The sequence below is a fragment of the Anas platyrhynchos genome, chromosome 1 (assembly GCF_047663525.1).
Source record: "Anas platyrhynchos isolate ZD024472 breed Pekin duck chromosome 1, IASCAAS_PekinDuck_T2T, whole genome shotgun sequence".
Classification (NCBI taxonomy): Eukaryota; Metazoa; Chordata; class Aves; order Anseriformes; family Anatidae; genus Anas; species Anas platyrhynchos.
The window spans coordinates 57,528,402-57,548,717 of record NC_092587.1 but is presented as its reverse complement, the minus strand read 5'-3'; the positions used below and the strand labels follow the sequence as shown (position 1 = coordinate 57,548,717).

The following is a 20,316-nucleotide window of genomic DNA, read 5'->3' as shown; positions in this document are numbered from 1 at the left end:
AGAAATCCATTTTCATTCCTTCCTTCAAGTAGAATTATCAAAAATACTGCCTGGATTCAGGCAGTATTTTTGATAATTCTAATTAAGAAATTCCTGATGTTAGTCACTTCAAGAAAGTGCATTAAAAGAAAAATGGGACTGATCCTGAAGAACTTAAAATTGAAATTAACACTTCCTTGATACAATCATCAATCTATGTGTAAAGAAGTATATAAGGTCATTAAAATCTAGTGATTTTATGTATCAACAAATAGTTGTTTTTCTTGCAAATGTTAATAAATTTATAGTTATCAAGGACAAGTGTTAGAGAAAGGAGATGGTAGGCTGGTAAAAGAAGTATAAATAATTTTGTGTGTATTTAGAAGTGGATTTAACAGGACTCAGATGAGAATAGAATGGCAGATAAGATAAAACTTAAACAAGTAGTTTGAGCCCAGAAGGCTAAATTAAATATACTATAAATTATGTTAGCTACTTCAGTGAACGTAACCAGGTGAAGATAATCCTAACAAACAGTAAGTTTTCAGGTTTGTTCCTGATCTGGAAGACATTGTTAATTTTGAAGAGCTGGTGAAAGAAGAAGGACTCTCAGAAGAAACACAGAAAGCAGCAAGGTACCCTAATATCCTGCTTTGAGGTCTGGGGCAGGGTTGGGATGAGAGAGTTAGAATTCTAAAGCTGTAAATGCAACTGTTGGCTGCTTGTGTGTGTGCACGTGTTAAGTTAAACTAATTTTATGCAAAAATGTGTTAAAAGCAGAGAAAATACAAGCAGTTTTAAAAATGAATATAAAGTGTCATTTGTACTAAGAGACGTGTTACAGAATCTGGCTTCTTGATGATGTATTTGTGATTTAAAGGCTAACAAGTGTTTCTCACCACATGTCTGACATCTTTGTTTTTTTAATATTCAGGGCTTTGGGGGGGGTGGGAAGCAAAAACAAGTATTCTATAGAACACTTTTGAGGAAAATAAATCAGACTATATCATTGAAAGTAGTTGTAGAGGCCAAGTGTCATCTTGGACTGTCTGGTCAGAATACTGGGTTGTAGGTGTAGCCAAAGGGTGAAGAGAGCATTTTTACTTGGAGAGACGAGTAAGTAAACAAACTTGTAGCAGAAAACAGGTAACTCATTGCTCATCCTTTGCAGGCAGTTGGACTCTGTCCTCAGTGACCTCACACGTAACTTTGCAGAAGGAACGGAATACTTTAAAATGCTTGTGGATGTCTTTGCTCCTGAATTCCGCAGCCCAAAGAATATGCACTTGCGGAACTTCTATATAATTGTTCCCCCACTGGTTAGTATTTTCATTGTTTGTACCAATACTTAACAAAAAGAAGTCTAAGTCTCTGTTTCCATATTTTGTTTATGACTACTGATTAACATGTCTTGCTTTTTTCCCTGATTATGAGTAGAACTGTTTTGCTGGTAGTTGTCCAAAGCCTTGTTTTTCTTTTCAGTTCCATCTGAAGGCCTAAATGGTCTAAACAGATTAATTGCATGGTAGGTATAACATCCCATTTGCTGTGGTTTAACCCTGGCAGACAGCTCAGCACCACACAGCTGCTCCTTCACTTCCCCCACAGTGGGAGTGGGGAGAGAATTGCAAAGGTAAAATTGCGAGAACTCTTGGGTAGAGCATAAGACAGTTCAATAGGTAAAGCAAAAGCTGTGCACACAAGCAAAACCAAACAAGGAATCCACTTGCTACTTCCCATCAGCAGGCAGGTGTGTCCTTACAGGAAAGCAGGGCTCATCATGTGTAACAGTTTCTTGGGAAGACAAACACCGTCACTCCAAATGTGTCCCTCTCCTCCTCCTTTCCCCTCAGCTTCTGTTGCTGAGCATGATGCCATGTGTTATGGACCATAACATTCCATGTGTTTGGGCATTTGGGGTCAGCTGTTTTGGCTCTGGCACTTCCCAGCTTCTCGTGCACACCCAGGGCAGCATCAGAAGTTGAAAAGTCATTCACTCTGTGCGGGCACTGCTCTGCGACAGTGAAAACAGCAGTGTGTTATCAACATGATTTCCATTCTAAATTGAAACCACCACCCTATATCAGCTACTATGAAGAAAATTAACTGTCCTAGCCAAAACCAAAACACCATTTTAGAAACTAATTTTAGAATGTCAGATAAATATTTGCCACGAATTTGTTAAAACTGAGAAGATGAGTATGTCATAGTGGTAGAAGTGAAGGACAGTAAAAGGCTAAGGCAAACACTTTGTTCTTTTTGATTCCAATTTGTGTTTTTTTTTCTGAGGAACAGTTTCAAGAAAATGCCATCATTTGATGAAAATGAAACACATTTCAGTGTAGTTAAATTGAAAGTGTTTCGTAGGATTTTAAGAAATTGTTAATGTACTCAGGTTTACATGTCTCAGAGTAGCTACTGCATACAGACACATACCCATTGCTTAATACTACTGCCTGGATCTGTTGTTCAGCATCATTGCAAGTGTAAGACTGTCTTTTTATAAATTTCTAAATAAAGTGATATCCTACTGTTTTAAAGCAACAGTGTGTTATCTTTAAGCTTTCCAGGAATGCTGGTTATTCTAATTATCCTTTATTTATGTACATGTTTATCTTTAATCAACAATAGACTGCTAAGTAATAGTCTGACAAGAACAGCAGATGTACCTTATGTTTTCACTTATGCAAATGTTTTCCAAAACTTAACTTTCTTCCCCAAAATTCTAGAAAAAGGAACAAATTTTTCTAAAAAAAAAAAATTCTTCATGATTGGAGACACAATTAGCATAGATAGTGGCATAGAACTATATTTCTATCTAACAGCATGTCAGTATGTGAATCTTTTTCTTTTTTTTTTATGCTGATGACTCCAAGACATTTTTTTCACTCTTTCAGACCCTCAATTTTGTAGAGCATTCAATCAGTTGTAAGGAGAAGTTGAATAAGAAGAATAAAAGTGGAGCAGCTTTCACTGATGATGGCTTTGCCATGGGTAAGTTTCAGCTTGCTGACTAGCATTTAGGTAAGCCAACATAATGGATATTTGGAAGAACAGTTTGTCTTCTATGTGTGTTCCCATAATATAAATTTGGATTGTCTTGGCTCTAGTACAGTGGACTTGGGGGCAATTTTGTTCAGAATCTCTTAAGCATGGAGTAATTGGTTATGGCAGCAGCCAGTTTTGTCATATGTCAGTACTCCCTGGTTTCTTTCAAAGCCTGCAGGTCTCAGCAGATCAGAATTCATGCAAGTCTTTGGATAAGCTGTGAGGCTTGTAAAAATTGAAGCTTGTTCTTTATTATGATTCTTTTTCCTGTTGGATTTAATTGTAAATAAATTGCAATTTAAATTCTAATTGCATGGAAATTATCAGTTTAAACTGATCCATTAATAACATTCACAAAATGTTTTATAAATTGCATGTTGACTTGGCACATGGTTTGTTAATTACTATAGGTGTGGCTTACATTCTGAAGCTTTTGGATCAGTACCAGGAGTTTGATTCCCTGCACTGGTTCCAGTCTGTTAGAGAGAAGTATGTGAAGGAAATAAGAGCAGTAGCTAAGCAACAGAATGTGCAGTCCAGTAATCAAGATGAAAAACTACTACAAACTATGAACCTTACTCACAAGCGACTGGAAGTTTGCTTACAGGTATAGCATGGGTCTAGTTCTGTTATGTGTTGAGTTCAGCACAGTTCAGGGAGCTTGTTTCTAAAGGAGCTCATCAAGAACAAACAACATAAAGCATTGCCTAGAGCAACAGTGTTAAAAAACAAAACAATAAAGACTTGAGGTGTACTATCTGAAGGGATGTCATAAGCATTTGTGATATTTGTGTGAGTCAGGAATTTGAGTTGTTTGATTAGAAGGCTTTGTCCACTGGACAAAAATTGAATGCAACTGAAACCTAAATGTTTAAATCAGAGCGAATAACTTTTTTGTAAAATCTTAGTTATAGGAAATTTAACATAATGCTGTGAACCCTCAGTTGCTTGGGTGTTAATTCTCTGAATTACTGAGTTGAATGATGCATACCAGCTGTCAAACAGAAGAAAGATACACTTGAATTTTCAAGTGTAGTAGTTCAGGTTCTATCTGAGATATAAAAACCTGTCTCTCTCATTTTGCTTTTCATTTGAAGGGGTTATGGGACAAATCTGCAGATGTTTGTTTATAAATAGTTGGTGATTACATTCTGTAAAAGCACAGCTGTTGCTAGAATAGAGAAGCCCTGCATGACTGACACAAGCATGTATATCACTGAACCTTGTTTAGAAACTGATCTACCTTGCAGTCATCTAAATTATTGGTTGCATAGTTTTCCATGTGCAAGTTGTTTCAAATTCTCACTGTGGCTACAAACCTCACATCCAGCCCCAGTGGATTAGTCACAGATTTATTGCATCGATGCTGCTTTGCTTAAATTACTCTTTAAGGATTCTGGCTGACTTATGCTTTTTGTAAAATGCATGTGGAAAGGGTATGAATGGAGGAAGATTGTCAACAGAACATAAGTGATGTTGATAGTGAAATCTAGTTGCCTTTGGTGCTTCTGAAGAATATTAATCTGTCTACAAAGTTTTTCTTGTGATGCACTGACACTTTTCTTCTGTATCTTTTTACTTAGGAATTTGAACTCCTTTATTTTTCATTAAGTAGTGCAAGAATTTTTTTCAGAGCAGATAAAACTGCAGCAGAAGAAAACCAGGAAAAGAAAGAAAAAGAAGGTGAGTGAATACTACGTGTAGACCACTTAGGTTCCCAAGAGTTTGTCTTAGTAGGGAAAATGTTCTTTTCTTTTTTTTCCATAATTGTTTTCTTGCTATTGAGTTGAATCAGTATTCCTGAGATAATTTTGAGGTTCAGGATGATTAAGTAGTCAAAAACAGCTCAAGAGGCCTTCTTTGGAAAAGTTAAATTTCAAGCTGGGCTTCTGGAAACAAACAAGCAAAACCTGGGACAGGGAGAATGCATACTTGCAGTAATATTAAATTCAGTAACTTTAGCATCATATTTACCCTCTCCATTGCTAATGTTGTTAGCAGTTTTTTTGCACAACCTTTGATGTGAAATTGGTGTTTTTCAACTGCCGTTTAGTAGCTGCTTTTCAACTTGCATAGGCAGATACTGTAGATACTATATGTGACTTTCACACGTGTAATATTTATGATATGTTTTGGTCTACCATCGAATTACATTCAAAGGGCAGGATGTCAATTTGTGATATATACTCTCTTGACTTAGGTAACATGGGAATTTTGCATTTTACATTCATGCTTATATAGTCTCCCTCATTATTTATGGGAAATTCTCTTGGGTTTGGAAAAATTCTTAAAGAAATGTGAAAGCTCCCAAGGATTACAATGTAGAAGTAGATATTCAGATGTAGATGTTCAGTCACAAGTTGCTTAGAAACTCAGTTCTCTCAGGGCTGAATGTAGTCGTGTTTTAAACAATGGAAACTAATTTACCAATTCCATTTAGTTCTGACAAAAGATACAAATAATCATTGAGGTTACTGTTACTGATACAAAGATCACTTTTCTTCTGTACTAGGAAAACAGTTCATAAAGAAAAATCTTTTAGTATGAATTTATATTTGATGTTCAGTGGTGTTTCTCAAATAAATGTGCTATTCAAAAGCCAGCTATGAGCATTGTGGTGAGTAGGACTAGATATACTGTCCTGGCTTCTTTAGAAGAGCATTCTGTAGGATAGCAGTTACTTATAGTTCAAGTAAAATATTCACTGTCATGGTACATGTTCAGTTTTCTGAAAAATGAATTTTGTGGTGAGGAAAGCTATAAAGGCATACCAGGCTGGAAGATTTGAACATGGCTGTATCATTGCTTCCTACCACAATATTTAGACTTGCACTCTGCAAAATGTGTAAGCATGTATACGTAATCTTTACACAAGTAATCCTACTGATGAGAAGAAACCTTTCACCCCAAATAGAAATTTCTTCATAAGGCCAGGATCCTTTGTTCCACAAGGTCAGTTGATCCACAAGGTCAGTTAGCGTATGCTGACCGTGGAATAGTGTATCAATTGCTTTATGAGATCAACGTGATACATGTGCTAAGGCTGTTTTTACTGCCTTGAGTAAAATGTTAAACATAATCCATGTCTCCAATTGTTATTTTTATAGAAGAAGCTGTTAAAACAAGCAATGGAGATCTTTCCAACTCTACGCCTGCAGATCCTGTTGTGAAATGATATGGCTGGTATGGGTGATAGTTACTTACTCAGATAATTCATTTTCTTGTCAAAATTAGTAACACTCTATAGGGGTAAAAGCTCTGCATTTGACTTACTTGGTCTGTAAAACCCAATAGAAAATGTGTAATGGTATTACTAACATCCAATGAGGCTAGGTCTGTTTTTGTTCAGCTTTCCTTTTAAAAACTCATATTTTTCAGGAGCTACTTATCTACAGCACTTTCTCTAGATTGAAAATAACTACATAAAATATAGCTTGGAGGTAGTTATTTTGAATTACAATTGTATATACCAAAAAAAACCTTTACTAATTTTTAGATGCTTTCTTGCATCTCTAACATACTATTAAAAAAAAAAAAAAAGACTCATAGGCCATTGATCGAAGACTTGAACTTGTACATCTATCTGTTCAACAAGAAATAGAAAATTGAAGATACGGTGCAATATCTGTTGTCCAGATGCAGTCCTGTTGTATTTGCTTAATGCAGCCACAAATTACACTGTAGATGTAACAGTGTACGTTGTGAAGGTATGTTAAAGCTGTTGCACAATGTGGAAGTCCTTATTGTTTTATTCCACAAAACCTTATTATTAGTATGGGATTTGCACTCTGGGAGCTTAAGATCCTGCCAAGCACTTATTTTCCCCTAATCTTCCCCCCCTGTATCAGAGAAAGGGAAAACCAGAAGAGTTAAGATAACAAACTACTTTTCATTTCATGCTGAAGGTCTGATTTGCATCCACAGAAGTAAGGAAATCAAGAGCCAAGACAGAACCACAATCAGCTCTTCCTTTTATGACCAGACACTGTGTGATGAGTGTCTGTACCTATTAAGTGATCTTATACTTCATGAATATGTTGTGCCTAACTGCAAGTTTCAGCCTCAAATCTGTGTTTCTTAGCCTTTGTAGGTCTGTTGTATTGTCTGTGTTGTTAATACAGTCTTACATGCCTGGTTATTAACAATAATTGCACTGCAGGCTTCAGAAGCTGCTGAACACTGTGAGAACTCTGTATAAATTTTAACATCTGTTAATGCCTGCAAGTAGAGGTTTCTAGGTTGTGCAAGAGTTAACTCAGATACCTGACTTAAGTAAATAGCTAGACTTAGCTTAAAAGTAAACACCAGTTCCATTAAAAGATTCTCTTGTGTTTTAATCTCCCAGAACATAACAGACTTCTAGGTTTTACTAGCTAGAAGAAACTACTCTAGTCAGCCTGAGAATTACCTTTTGGTTTTTGGCATTCTTAACTGTATTTGAAGACTGTACTTGAAAGCTTCTTTCATCTCTTCTGATTCCACCCCACCCTCTCCCCTCAAAAAAGTAATGCTTTAATATAAATGGTTCAGATTGCTCCCCTCACCATTGTGTCACTAACTAAGACAATTCCTGGCAGACTTTTTGATTCATTCTTTCCTGCCAGTCAGTTCAGCATTTGGAAAACTAGGACAAATTTTTTGTTGCAACTGGAGAGAGACCAGACTGATGGAAGTCCTTTAATTCTTTCATTGGTTCTGAAAATATGACCCAGAAGCTTTGTGGACTGTTCAAATCAGCTGGGCTCATTAAAGATTTTGTTTGTTTCTTTTAACTGCAGAGACTGCCCTAAAAAATGCTGCATTACTTGATTTATTTTTGATAGTTTTTGTCATAATTTATGTATGCTTTCTTTTCTGACCAAATTGTGCCCGCACTGAACGCTCTCAGTAGTGTTGCTGAGAACAGCAGCAGCGGACTGGCTGTTCCTGCTGATTTCCATCCTGTTGCAATTGCAGTGTACCTACTGCCATACTCCTATCTCATCTGGGGGCATGGAAGTTCCTCACTTGGAGTGGTCAGGCACTATCTTGATTCTGCAACAGCAGCAGACTCACGCATAGTGTTTGTTTCCCCCCCAGGATGGATCTGCTAGGTAGATACATCCAGTCAGGGCATTACGTGTGCTCTAATGAAGTCTGCATTTGTATCTTTCCTTCTCCCACGTTTTTTGGAAAGACCATCTCAGCTAGGTGATACTCCACAGTTATTAATGTGCGTATGATGGTGAACAAATTCATGTGGTTCTGGTAATGGAAATTCTACAGAGAAGACATGAGCTTATTTTTATAGAGTCCTGTTTGAGGTTGGGACCTGAATGTATACTATATGTGGCAAAAATATATACAAACAAATATGTACAGTGATAATAGAGCTATTCTTGCTAACACAGGATTGTAGTTTGTTATATTTACACTTTTTGTCATGTAGCAGCACATGGATACTGAAAGCTTTTCTCATCTGAAATACAAAGTTGGGTCCTGGTTTTGGATGGCACTCCTCTGTCCCAAGTATCTGGCAGGGGTGCAGAACTCTTGATGTGGTGCTACTCTTTTCATTGCTTTTGCCCTCCTGCTCTGATTTTAGGAACAAAACGGGCTCCAACAGGTTGGCTGGAGATGATGATGGATCTAAAATATATATTTAAAAAAATAATCCTCCAAACTAAACTGAGCGTGTTGCTCACTCAAAATTCCCAGAGGTGATAAAGGGAAGTGAGGACGATGAGTTTTGCTGCAGGGACATAAAATGGATCTCTAGTTTTCTTTCTCCTTCAAGTCAGGGGCAGAACAGGCTGAAGGCCAGTCTACCTCCCTGAGAAGGCAGCTGCCACTGCTGCCCTCCTGTGCTTTGTCTTGTGATGAGGCTGTTCTAGGTGGAGGTGGTGGCAGCTGCTCCTCCAGAGGTCTTGAAACCTGCTTCTGATACGGTGCTGTGTCCTTTTATGCCAGAAGCCAGGGGGCTGCCTTTCCTTTCCTCCTTGTGATAGGAGAAGGGTAGGGGAAGCAGAGCGCAGCTGATGCCCTTGTTGCCTTTCAGTGCCTCCCTGGGAAGTGAAGTGCTGGTGTGTGTTCAGCTTTGCTTGAAGGGTAGGTTCCAGAGGTCCTAATTAGAAGTAAATTTGAGTTTCCACCTGATGTCCATCAACAACAGCTGTCTTCAGCTTCTCAGGTACAAAGGACCAAATGTAACAGTGTTTCCTAACTCATTGTACAAAAGGGTATTTTGTTACCTCAGTCTGGTTTGTGAGTAGAGTACCTTATGTACATACAACTGTTAATAAATGTAATTTTCAGAACCTCATTCTCAGTGTCTTCAGTAACAGCACTTCAGGAGGTTTTTTTTTTTTTTTTTTAATATGACAGCTTCAACTTTTATTTAAGAAGAAGTGTTTGTGTCAGTTACTAACAGTTGTCTTCCATGGTTCTTACAAACATTTAACAACCAACTAAATGAATTTATTCCACATCAAACACTTGCAAACTGTAACTTTTCAGATGCTGTAGCACATACTGTTTACAGAAAACCTAGTTTCCTATTAAGTGCTTCAGAAGAGTTAAAGTCAGTTGAAGAACATCAGCTATTTGTTCCAGTTACCTTATCTTGATTAATATAAACAATGCCACATATGGATGGCCTCCTGCCTCCCCCCCGTACTCCTATTTATTTTTGTTTGTTCTTGCAAAATGCAGCTTCTCATGTTTTCAGGTTAAACCAGAGGGGACAAAAAATCTAAACTTATTAGCCAAGATATACAGCATTTAATTTCAGGAATGTACTGTGAAACTAGTCAATGTCCTATAGACTGATAATCTAGCATTTTATTGCTTAGCTTCTTAAAATCGAAGATTGCTGGTAGATTCTCCACTGTTGTACATCACCACAATGTTAAAAATACAAAGACCTCTATAAAAAGTACTTACTTGTCTTACAAGTTGTCTCTGGCAACTTAACAAACCTAACCGTAGAAAAACTGCACGCCGCTAACATGCCCCGCTTGTTGACTACTTCTGATGTTTGCATGTCAGTGGTTTTTAGAAGAATAAATCGAGGAGGTACAGTATGTCCATTACTTAATTACAGAATGTGAGTGCGGTCCCCATAAAGGTAAGAGTAGGCACTTAAATTTGTTTTGTAAGCTTATTCCAGATGCAATATAAAAATAGATTATATTAATAGGAAAAATTTAGTGTTTAACAAATTGTTTTGTAAATAGACTAGCACAAAAGATAAATCTTGTTACACTTAAACTAGACTAAAATAACTTCATCTGAAAATAAAGTAAATAGTGCATTTTTAACCTTCATTCAGATGCACAGAATCATGCAAACTATAAAAACTGACTATGGTAGGAAGTTTGAGGCCTGATGTTTTCTTTAAAGGAGCTGACAATTTACAACTTGTACTAATTTCAGCAGAAATGAAGGCTTCTCACTGTTAACCTGCAGAAGTAACATTAACCCTTTGTGGCTGACAGTTCTGCTGTCCGAACTGCCAGCAGCAAAGGACTAATGCTGAAACATCTCCTAAGATTGTCAGCTTCCCTGCCCCCCCTCTACACTACACATTCACAAATGCAAAAATTCCCAAAGGCCAAGGTTCTGCTGTTGTTTCGCTGTAAAGCCAGAGGAGACTCCACTGCAAAGACACCACATTCTCTCTAGCACGATGACGGAAGCTGGCCTTGAGCGTGCACAGATGATTTAAAAACTGAGCTTCTTGCGAAGACTCCCTGCTTTTCCTGCTCCCAGATAGGAGGTAGGAAAGGTCCAAGAGTTTTTATGCTTCTGATTCTTCCCCTTCTTCGTGTGTGGTTCCATCCTCTTCTGCCTGATCATTCAGAAGCATGAACTTTCCATCATTTGTTAATGGCACAGACTTCATCAGCTGAGCTAATGCTTCTGGGTCCTGAAGAAAAATAAAAAAAAGAGGTAAACAGTATGTAAAAATTGGTCTTTTATTTTGAACTTTATATTGCTAAGAAAGACAAGGAGAAAACCTTTACTGTCTTGGTAAGTTGTCGTATTTATGCTTATCGACTATGACTAAAACCTCATTCCTACAATCTCATTCCTACAATTTGTTCTGAAATCATAGCATCAAAAATATATATAAAGATGTAATGCCAATGCATGTAAGTACTCCTACACAACACTGAAGTGGAAAGTCTTCATGAGATTCTTTTTTTCTCCTAGGGGAGCAATGAATGTGAATTTCTAGAAATGAAACAGTAATGGCTGCAATTTGTACTTCATCCAAACACGTTTTTTTTTTCACACTTTGTCAAACTAAGTTTGCAGTTATGAGCTACCCTAGAGCCTGTTTTTACATGCCTGCACAACTTTGTCATTATGAGTAGGGATGCTTTTTTCTTATGTACACGAGAGCTACATGGACAGTGTCACCAAAAGCAGAAAAGACAGACATTTATGGGGAGTCAAACAAACTTACCTTCTGTGCCTCAGTGATTTCTTTTCCCAAGCTGATGGCGTAACAAATCTAGAAAGAGAAATGTATGTAAAGATCAGGTTTTTTTTGTTTTGTTACAGGTTTTGCTGCTTAATCAGGACTAAAACACAGAAGCATCGATGCAAACTTAGTTTTAAATACAGGTGTAAAAGGAGAGGTAGAAAACCAATTCACTGTAATAACTACATAAAAATAAAGCAGTCTTATTTCAAAGCTCTCTTAGAGATGAACTAAAGTTTATCTTTGTACTCATTTTTTTTCAGTGTGTGAATTTTTATTCACTAAACTATTTCCAAACCTGGGAATTTCCCCCAGTACGCCTCAGAATGTTGTTTAAGAGAAAAATACTTCAACATCTTCCTTATTTAGAAGTCTCTTATTACGAGACACACAGCAAGTGCCACAGTGCTATTAACACAGTATGGCTGCCTTTTTGGTGAGAGCTTTCCAGCTGTATTTGTCTCAATATCACTGATAAATTCATTTTTTTTCAGTGTCACCTAGACGCAGACATGCTTTTCCATATCTCTTAATGTTTGTATTAGCAATCTCCCCCTTCTTATAGCCAATGCAGCAGCACATACAACCGATAGGGGCCTTTTTAGACATAGGCCAATTCATGTTTACCTACTAAGAAATCTGGTTACTCTCCCTTCTGTAGTACTGTTTCCCAGATGTTTAAGCCAAGAAGCTTAGGACTTGTTTTCTAAATAAAGTATGTTGATAAACGTTACACAAACCTTTTCTCCTTCTGTGTTGCTCTCAAAAACATACGCGCTCATGGAATCTTCTCCCGGAGTCTCACTGAGATGGACCACAAAGCCAATCAGTCTCCTGTTATCCTGATGAGCAGCAAACTGTGTCACAGTGGCAAGTTCAAACTGGAAAATAATAATAAAATTATTTTTTTAATCAGTATGTAGTTAGCTTGGTCCAGAGCTAAGATTCATGTGACTATGCAATGCTGTGGTAAAAAAAACAGATTCAAAACAAAGTTACTTACACTTATTCGTGTAACTTGAGTTTGAGGATCTATTAACCTGCAATTGTGTGTAGGGAGAAAAAGAAAGTAAATGCTTTTTAGAATGACTCGAGCAGTAATTTCAAGGTGCTTTATAATAGTAAGGCAACCACTGAATCAGTTTTACAGATAAGGAAACACATACACATAATCAAATGCTTTAGCCATGACTTCAAGTCAGTCAATGGCAAAATTCAACTCTAGACCCTGATTTTCTGCTGCTTTACCTCTTGGTCTCATCTTTCTGAATCACTAATTTGGTAAATATTCTGCCTGCATGAGCTAACACTGTATGTGTCTGTACTAAAATGCAACCCAGCTGAAGTGGACATCTTGTATAGCCATATTCTACAGCAACAATACTGACACCAGGACAGCGCAACGCCTCTCTCACTGTTATTGCATAGGAGGTAAGAGAATCTCTCAATGCATTTTTCTTTTTGCATCTTTTCCTGCATGGTTGTAGGGTCTTAGAGCCCCACCGCACCCTATTTAAATTTTAGTAGGATGTTCTTACAACAAGTCAGGAGGGTATTGCACTAAGTAAAGTGAATCTCAGGATCTTGGTCCCTGAAGGGCGCCTTCCTTGGAAAAGGAAAAATTACTAATCACAAGTTGCACAAAGAAAACATAATACTGATAAGAGAGAAGCCACAAAGATTTTACAGTACCTCAAGCTCTTGCTGGTGACCATGAGATGGGATTCAGTCATTCGGAAGATGTTATGAATGGCACGAGCAGCTAACACTTGTCTCATAGCTTCATAAATCACCTCACTCGTGTCATCTGACTGGACAGCCATAGATCCTAAAAACCGAACTACGAACATCTGCTGCAAGAGTGAATCTGGAAGATAAAAGGCATGACAATTTTCACTGTGCCACTCTGATTTGCCAGTAGCTGGAAAATACCCATGGAATTATTTTTTCCTTTAGGAAATTCAACAGTAAACTCGTGGGTGGTGACTGTGTGGGTGTTGGCTTCCTTCTATGAGCCAGGCGTTGCTCTGACCCAGTTTTAAACTGCCTGAACTGGCAGCAAGCAGAAAAAAACAATCACAGCTGCTCAAAAACTTTAAAAACTGTAACTGGTCCTTTATGAATTGTTTGATTAGCCAGTGAAATTCACTTTGCTTGTCTTACTATCAGGTGGAGGGACCACAACACACAAACTGATAAATTGATGGTTTTGCATGAGCCTTAGCTGCTGACAAACTGATTATTTAAACTTGTATCCTCCTTGCTTTGATTTTCTGACCTTCTGACCCTACTGCAGGTGGTTCCAATGAGGTGTTCATTAAAGCCTTCCCTGCTTATTGACTATCACAGTAATTCTCTTATTTAGAATTACGTAGCCTATTTACAATTTTGTAGTCATTATGTGAAAAAGCTGTCATTTGATCTATCTCCCTTTATGGTTAGTGGTGAGCAAGGTAAAGCAGGATAAGCTCTGCTGAAATGTGACTGCTCAAGAGCTACAAGAGCTGTGTCTATGTTGATGTTTGTCTTCATAGGCAGTGTTATTTAAAAGACAGGCTTCTGAACGTAACTAGCTTCAACTGTGCTACAGGTTGTTTCTGCTGCTCTCTGATGTCAGGTCTTTCCCTAAGAGACACTGGATAGGCTGACAGCTCAATTATGCCTAACATCATGACTAATTTTATCTGGAAAAATGCAGCACTGACCTTCTTCCTCATTTTTGCTACTGTCTTCGGATTCCCCAAATGGGTTTGCACGCCTGTGAAATAAGAATAAAAACTGGTCACCACATACAAGTGCTGTAATACCTAATATTCTCCTCTGAAATCACTCAAAGTGAACAACTCCTGTCTCTGACCATACCTGCCACCTCTGTTCTGGTCCAGGAATTCTGTGGCAGGCAGTACAATGTCAAACTGAATCGGTGTTCCAAGAGCAATGAGTTGTGTGGAGTCTTGAGCACCAGCTGATTCATTGGGCGTTGTTTTATCATTTTCTGTATTCCTTACATTCTGGCTAAAGTGAAAATGGAAAAAAAAAATCAATCATTGGCACCATATCTTTGCTTTGGAATGGAGGCAAGATTTCCAAAGATCCAAAAGAATCCAAAGTAGATTGAACCAGCATTCATTAACATAAATAAGAGTATTTTTTATTTACCCATTCCTGAGGTCTCTAATAAAATTCTCATTCTATTTTTTATACCTAAAATTATTGGGGAAAAAAGTAAATAGTGGTATATGAAACCTGAACACAGCCCAACTCTGTGTGGACTGACTGGAAATAGGTTGCTATTGGCCTCCCTGCCCTCTGGTGGCTGTATTTAGGGTCACATTACCAGTGCAAACAGCAGAGACCTGGATTTGTTTCTGAACTCTTCCTTAAATGGTGATCCTGACATATTTTTGAGATCTCATTTGGCCACAAGCTTGTTTCAAGGTGGTAGTTAACAAACAAGTGTCCTGAACCTTTTTCAAAGAGGATGAAATCGTAAGTTTCCTACAGCTACAGAAGTCGTAACTATACATGTCGCGACATACACACTGGTTTTACTAGCAACGTCTTCTATTCTACAAAGTTGGTTGTATACCGTACATAATATATATATACTATGACGTAAAAGTGACTTGTGATTAGTTGTCAATGAAATTGTTTGTTCCTTTGCACAGTAAAATGTCTGGTTATTGTTTTCTATGTATAAAATTCCAATCAAAGTGGAACAGCTATAACTCATAAAATGGGAAAGAAAGTCACTTGACTGGCATTCCCCATACCCACTGAGGAACTTTGGAATCTAAAAGCAATCACAATAAAGGGAATAATAAATCATAATAAGGGCATTGGTCTGAGAGACAGAAGATCTAGAAAAGGTTTGAATTTCTAGAAGAAAATACCTGAGCACGAATATACAATTTTTGACAAATCTTACAGAGAACGTTCTTTGTTTAGAAGTCAGCATGAAACAAACCTGCCCTATTTTTATTTATCACATTGCTGCTGAAAGCAGGAATTTAGTCAGGAATTTAGTCCAACACAAGGCTTGAAAGCCAACTCTGATCATGGAGCCTGAAGGATTCCTACTGGGCAAGATGCTGGGATTATTAACAAAACAGATACAGAGAAACCATACATAAAATACTTATTTTGAATACAAGCATATCCTAGGGCACGATTAACAATTTTTGAAGGGGGTGTGTGTGGCAGGGAGATTTATTGATTGACCGGAACGAGCACAAGAGAACAATAGCAACTATTTTATCAGCCCTCACAAGGCATACTCCTGTGTCAGACTGACAGGAATTGGTTGCAGTGATGTGTAAGAATAAACTTATTTAAATGTATAGCAGGGGCTCTGCTGTATTATCCACATTACAAGTCATTCCCTCGCTGAAAAATGGTTACAAGTAAATCACTGTTTGTTTCAGAAGAAACAGCAAAAACAGAATGGCACCTACAAGGACCTTCAAAGCTGCAATGTGGAGCAATAAGCATTACCCTCAACACTTTGCATCTCTTCTGGCTTTCAGTAGAGAACACCAGAAATAAGGAAATTTTCTGGAAATAAAAAAGGTTTGTAAAGCCAGAGCCCAGAGAGGCCTGGGTGACGGCTGCCCTGTCAAAGGAACACGGCTGAGCACACAGCAGGCTCTAGTCCATGAAAGTGAGCATTTTACCTGGAATGGTGAGCTTCATGTTTTTTTCCAAAGGTGGTAATGGGAGTCACTGCTTGTAGGGCTGTCTGGTTTAACTTGATTGCAGCTGCCTAGGAAAACAAAACAGCAACTTTTTTACATTTGTACATTGGGTGTATTGTCTTGTAAAGAACAACAGCAATGCAAGTTAGAAGGAATGGACTGAAATACGGAAACGAGCTCCCACCTCTGGATTGTCGGTGAGATAGATCTGTCTGGAGATGTTGTTGATGGCACATATCCACTAGAAGGCAAAAACGAAACTCAATTCTTCAAGCTCACTTGTATACAAAAATGACAAACATTAAGATAATATTTTTACCTCTTCATATTCCTTCTTGCTTTCTGCTTGAAGAGTTATACCCCTAAAATGCAAACACAGTGTATCAGTGCTAGCAGTGGACAGAAGGAATGGAAGGAATGTCTGGCTTCCAGTCTTATAATAAAGCCACCAAACTTTGTCTCTATTAACCATCAAAGGAACAAAAATCATAAATAAGCTGCAGCTAAAGCAGCTTTAAATACTGCCTTTGCTTTTCAGGCAGTTGTGGGGGAGGATGGGAATGAACACGGTTTTAATTTGGAAACAGCTTTCTGGAAACCCAGAAAGGCTTACTATTACAGCAAGCATGTTTTACAGGAAACAGCATCTGAAAGGGTAGGCATGACTGGCTGTCCTCAAAGAAAACCTGTCTCATACGCTTTGCCCGTAGGAGTAGTAATCTGGAAGCAGTATCTTCTGTCTTCGCAGTCTACAGCCATAACAGAGCAGTTGTCCAGGTCCTGAATCAGTCCTCCAGCTACCGCTCCCCTCGGCTGACACATCAAGTTGCCACCTTGAGTGAAGAAATAGAGTCTTTCCCAAGTTGTAGTCACCAGACCTGTTTTACTACAGAGAAGATGCAATGATAAAGACTCGTTGGTATTTAGAAATGACTCCAAATGACCTTACAAAACTTCAAACAAACCCTGGTGCTAAAGCTGAACTTTATGCTTAAGCTGAATGTTCAACCCTGGACATTCTTTAATGAGTCTCTTTAGAAGTAAAAACCACCTATTCCTAGCAGAGACTAATCCTTAATAAAAGCTGGAGAAATAAATCAATTCTAAACATCCCAAGTCACTGCAGAGAATCTTTTTCTCTCCTAGTTAAGGAATAAACAAATTGTTAGTACTGAGTAACTGACATGAAATACAAGTAAGATTGATTTAAAAAAAAAAAGTATTTTCAGCTGATGAGCAGCATGAGCAGTTTCAAAACAGAGCCATCATAAGAAAAAGTGTCTTCTGCAAGTATTACCTCATAACCCATCTCTTCCCTAGCTAAGAAGTCCTTTCTATTATATTGTAATCCAGCTCTTAGAATGCTGCTATAAATAAATAAATATCCCATACAAAGAAAAAAAGAACAGAAAAGAAGATTACTAGTCAAACAGAAATGACCTGAAGCTTAATTAATTACAAAGGCTGGGTTACTATACGCCACCAAATTCTGCTGCTGTATATACATAGCTCCTGCGGAAGGTGATGGAAGATTTTATTTGGAAAATCTGCAGAAGCAACTCTACGTATGGTATACATTCCAAGTTATGCACTTGCATTGTCCACAAAATTTCTAGTTATGCAAACAAGGTGGTTTATGAAAACCCATATTAAATACAGAATATAGCTCTTCTTTGTAAACACCATGTTTTCACTAGCCCTAAGAATTAGGAACAATCTGAGCCCTGCCCCACAAGCTTCTAATTTTTAGCCAGCTGAACACAGGAACTATCCCTGAAGGTGAATTCATCCAGAAGTAAATTTCTGTGTTCAGGGAAACTGCCTCAAATGCCTCTAATTGGTTTAAACTTCTAAAACATACTGTCAAAGTTGACAAAAATACTTTGAGCTGAGGGGTAAAGCTACTGCAGTGAACAAGGAATCTAAAACTTCGTTACCTGAGGAGTCTTCAAGATCTAAAAAGAAAATATGTAGCAACAAGTTGGTGATTAAAGAAATGAGCAAGTAGAACAGCCTTCTTACTTTCTAAGATTCAGGTAGCCCGCCTTCTGGATGAGGTTTCTGTTGATAACAGGTGAAGTTACATCAGAGTCTGGGGTGTAAACAGACTCATTAACTGAAATCAAGTCCTGCTGGGATACCCTCATTTTTTCAGCTTCAGCATCCAACTCTCCCTGTATGCTGGAAAACAAAACAAAACAAATCCAAAGCCCTCATTAGTCAATTTATACCAGGTTATAGCTAACATCGGTAACGCAACATGAACAAAAACGCCAGCTGAGATCAAATATGAATCCGACTGAATGTATAAACATTTGAGTAAAATCTCTTACTGGTTTGGAGAGTAATGAATGCAAAGATAAAATTTATTTTAAGAGCAGATTTTATAGGAAATGTAACATAAGACTACATGCCCTAGGCTTTCTCTAAGGACTGGATAAATCCGTTCAGTTAGGAAAGAATTGAAGCAGCAGCATACTATAGGGAATTGCTCCCAGAAAACACCATCTGAAGCTGACAGACAAGATGCATACACTCTGAAGATATTAACACTGATTTAAGGAAAATATGGCTGTCTTTGGAGGTTGGTAGCAAAAGCACAGCCGGGATTTCCCCTTGCTCTTTATTTTGAAAGCCCAGCTGGAAAGTGTGTGAACTTGCTCTCAGTATTTCTCAAACAGTAGTTATGCTTTTTTTCCCCTCCAATTTGTGTTGAACGTCTTCTTTCCCCAAACAGTATACAGAGATCAGAATTATTCTGTAAGCCTGAAATGAGTACACGAGGCATGCTGAGAATGAAGAGGTAAGTTCTTTTTTTGAAACAGAGAGAAATCTTCTAAAATCAATGCATGTATGAGTTTACATGACTTAACATATGCAAGTGGTGCTCTAATATAACAGCACAGATCAAAGTAGGCCTTGCTATAGTACTTCTTGACTTTCATAGAACAACTTCTTATTCCTGCCATGGTGTAACACACTGGAATTCCTGTAAATTCTCCTAGAAGCTACTTCCAAGCATATGAAGAAGGCAACTGGGAACTGCAAGCACAGATTTACAAAGGACAAATCATGCCTGCCAACCCTGATTGCCTGCCGTGATGCGATGGCTAGCTTGGTGGATGTGAGGAGAGGAGCGGATGATGTTTGACTTGACATTAGCAAGACTTTTCACATGGTCTCCCATAGCACCCTTTTAGCCAAATTACAGAATCACAGAATCATCTCGGTTGGAAGAGACCTCCAAGATCACTGAATCCAACCTCAGACCTAACACTAACAAGTCCTCCACTAAATCATATCCCTAAGCTCTACATCTAAACGTCTTTTAAAGACACCCAGGGACGGTGACTCAACCACTTCCCTGAGCAGCCCATTCCAATGCCTAACAAGCCTTTCGGTAACAAAGTTCTTCCTAACATCCAACCTAAACCTCCCCTGGCACAACTTTAGCCCATTCCCCCTCCTCCTGTCACCAGGCACCTGGGAGAATAGATCAATTAATGAAATACAAACTGGAGAAATGGACTACAAGATGGGTAGAAAACATGGCTGTTTCTGTAGAAAACATTAGGGTAGAAAACATTAAAGGGTTGTAATTGGTGATACACAAAGCCCAATGAGAACTGCTTTTCAGCCTCGTGAGATGAAGGCTAAGAGGAGCTCTTACTGCTAGCTGAAATACCTAATGGCAGAGCATACACCAGATGGAGCTAGACTCTCCTTGGAGGGGTGCAGCAACAGACACCAGAGAGCAGACACAAATTGTAGCAAGATGCTGTGTATGTGTGTGATAGAAATACCTAAAATTGGACTGGATACAGCACAGAGCACTCTGCTCCAGCTGATCCTACTCTCAGCTGGTGACTGGATGAGATGACCTCTTGAGGTCCATATTGCAGAAGCTGTCCTTTGACTTCCAGAGAAACAATGTCAGTATGTATTTGATTTCTTTATTCACTTTTCCATACTTTAGGAGTTATTAACTGCATCCAGACTATTAGGAAAACTCATGAGGTGAGAACATAACAGTATTTGTCACTGCTTATCTTAGAAGGCCATTAACCCCTGGCACCTATGCTTTAAGCATCTTTAACCCTCTACTTGCATCCCCAGTGGTTAAAGCTT

The 20,316-nt window shown here is 38.2% G+C and overlaps 2 protein-coding genes across 3 annotated transcripts in view; one reads left to right on the top strand and one right to left on the bottom strand.

Annotated features, from left to right (window-relative positions):
• WASHC4 (WASH complex subunit 4) overlaps positions 1–9,328 on the top strand; it is a 43,287-nt gene extending 33,959 nt beyond the window's left edge. The window contains exons 28-34 of one of the 2 annotated variants that reach the window (XM_027449578.3): positions 528–614; positions 1,151–1,298; positions 2,877–2,973; positions 3,438–3,634; positions 4,611–4,710; positions 6,135–6,210; positions 6,933–9,328. In XM_027449578.3, coding sequence (XP_027305379.1) covers positions 528–614; positions 1,151–1,298; positions 2,877–2,973; positions 3,438–3,634; positions 4,611–4,710; positions 6,135–6,202 — 697 coding nt within the window. In that variant the 3' untranslated portion in view covers positions 6,203–6,210; positions 6,933–9,328. Of the gene's footprint in view, positions 1–527; positions 615–1,150; positions 1,299–2,876; positions 2,974–3,437; positions 3,635–4,610; positions 4,711–6,134; positions 6,211–6,875 lie in introns of both variants that reach the window. The other variant, XM_027449586.3, reaches the window with a different exon arrangement.
• An 80-nt stretch (positions 9,329–9,408) lies between these two features.
• The window catches only part of APPL2 (adaptor protein, phosphotyrosine interacting with PH domain and leucine zipper 2), a 37,613-nt gene continuing 26,705 nt past the window's right edge, over positions 9,409–20,316 (bottom strand). Inside the window, exons 10-21 of the mRNA XM_027449593.3 lie at positions 18,211–18,369; positions 16,886–17,074; positions 16,508–16,550; positions 16,373–16,429; positions 16,168–16,256; positions 14,357–14,509; positions 14,200–14,252; positions 13,187–13,361; positions 12,498–12,534; positions 12,235–12,375; positions 11,477–11,524; positions 9,409–10,933 (exon numbers count right to left, since the gene is read on the bottom strand). Coding sequence (XP_027305394.1) covers positions 10,805–10,933; positions 11,477–11,524; positions 12,235–12,375; positions 12,498–12,534; positions 13,187–13,361; positions 14,200–14,252; positions 14,357–14,509; positions 16,168–16,256; positions 16,373–16,429; positions 16,508–16,550; positions 16,886–17,074; positions 18,211–18,369 — 1,273 coding nt within the window. The 3' untranslated portion in view covers positions 9,409–10,804. The remainder of the gene's footprint in view (positions 10,934–11,476; positions 11,525–12,234; positions 12,376–12,497; positions 12,535–13,186; positions 13,362–14,199; positions 14,253–14,356; positions 14,510–16,167; positions 16,257–16,372; positions 16,430–16,507; positions 16,551–16,885; positions 17,075–18,210; positions 18,370–20,316) is intronic.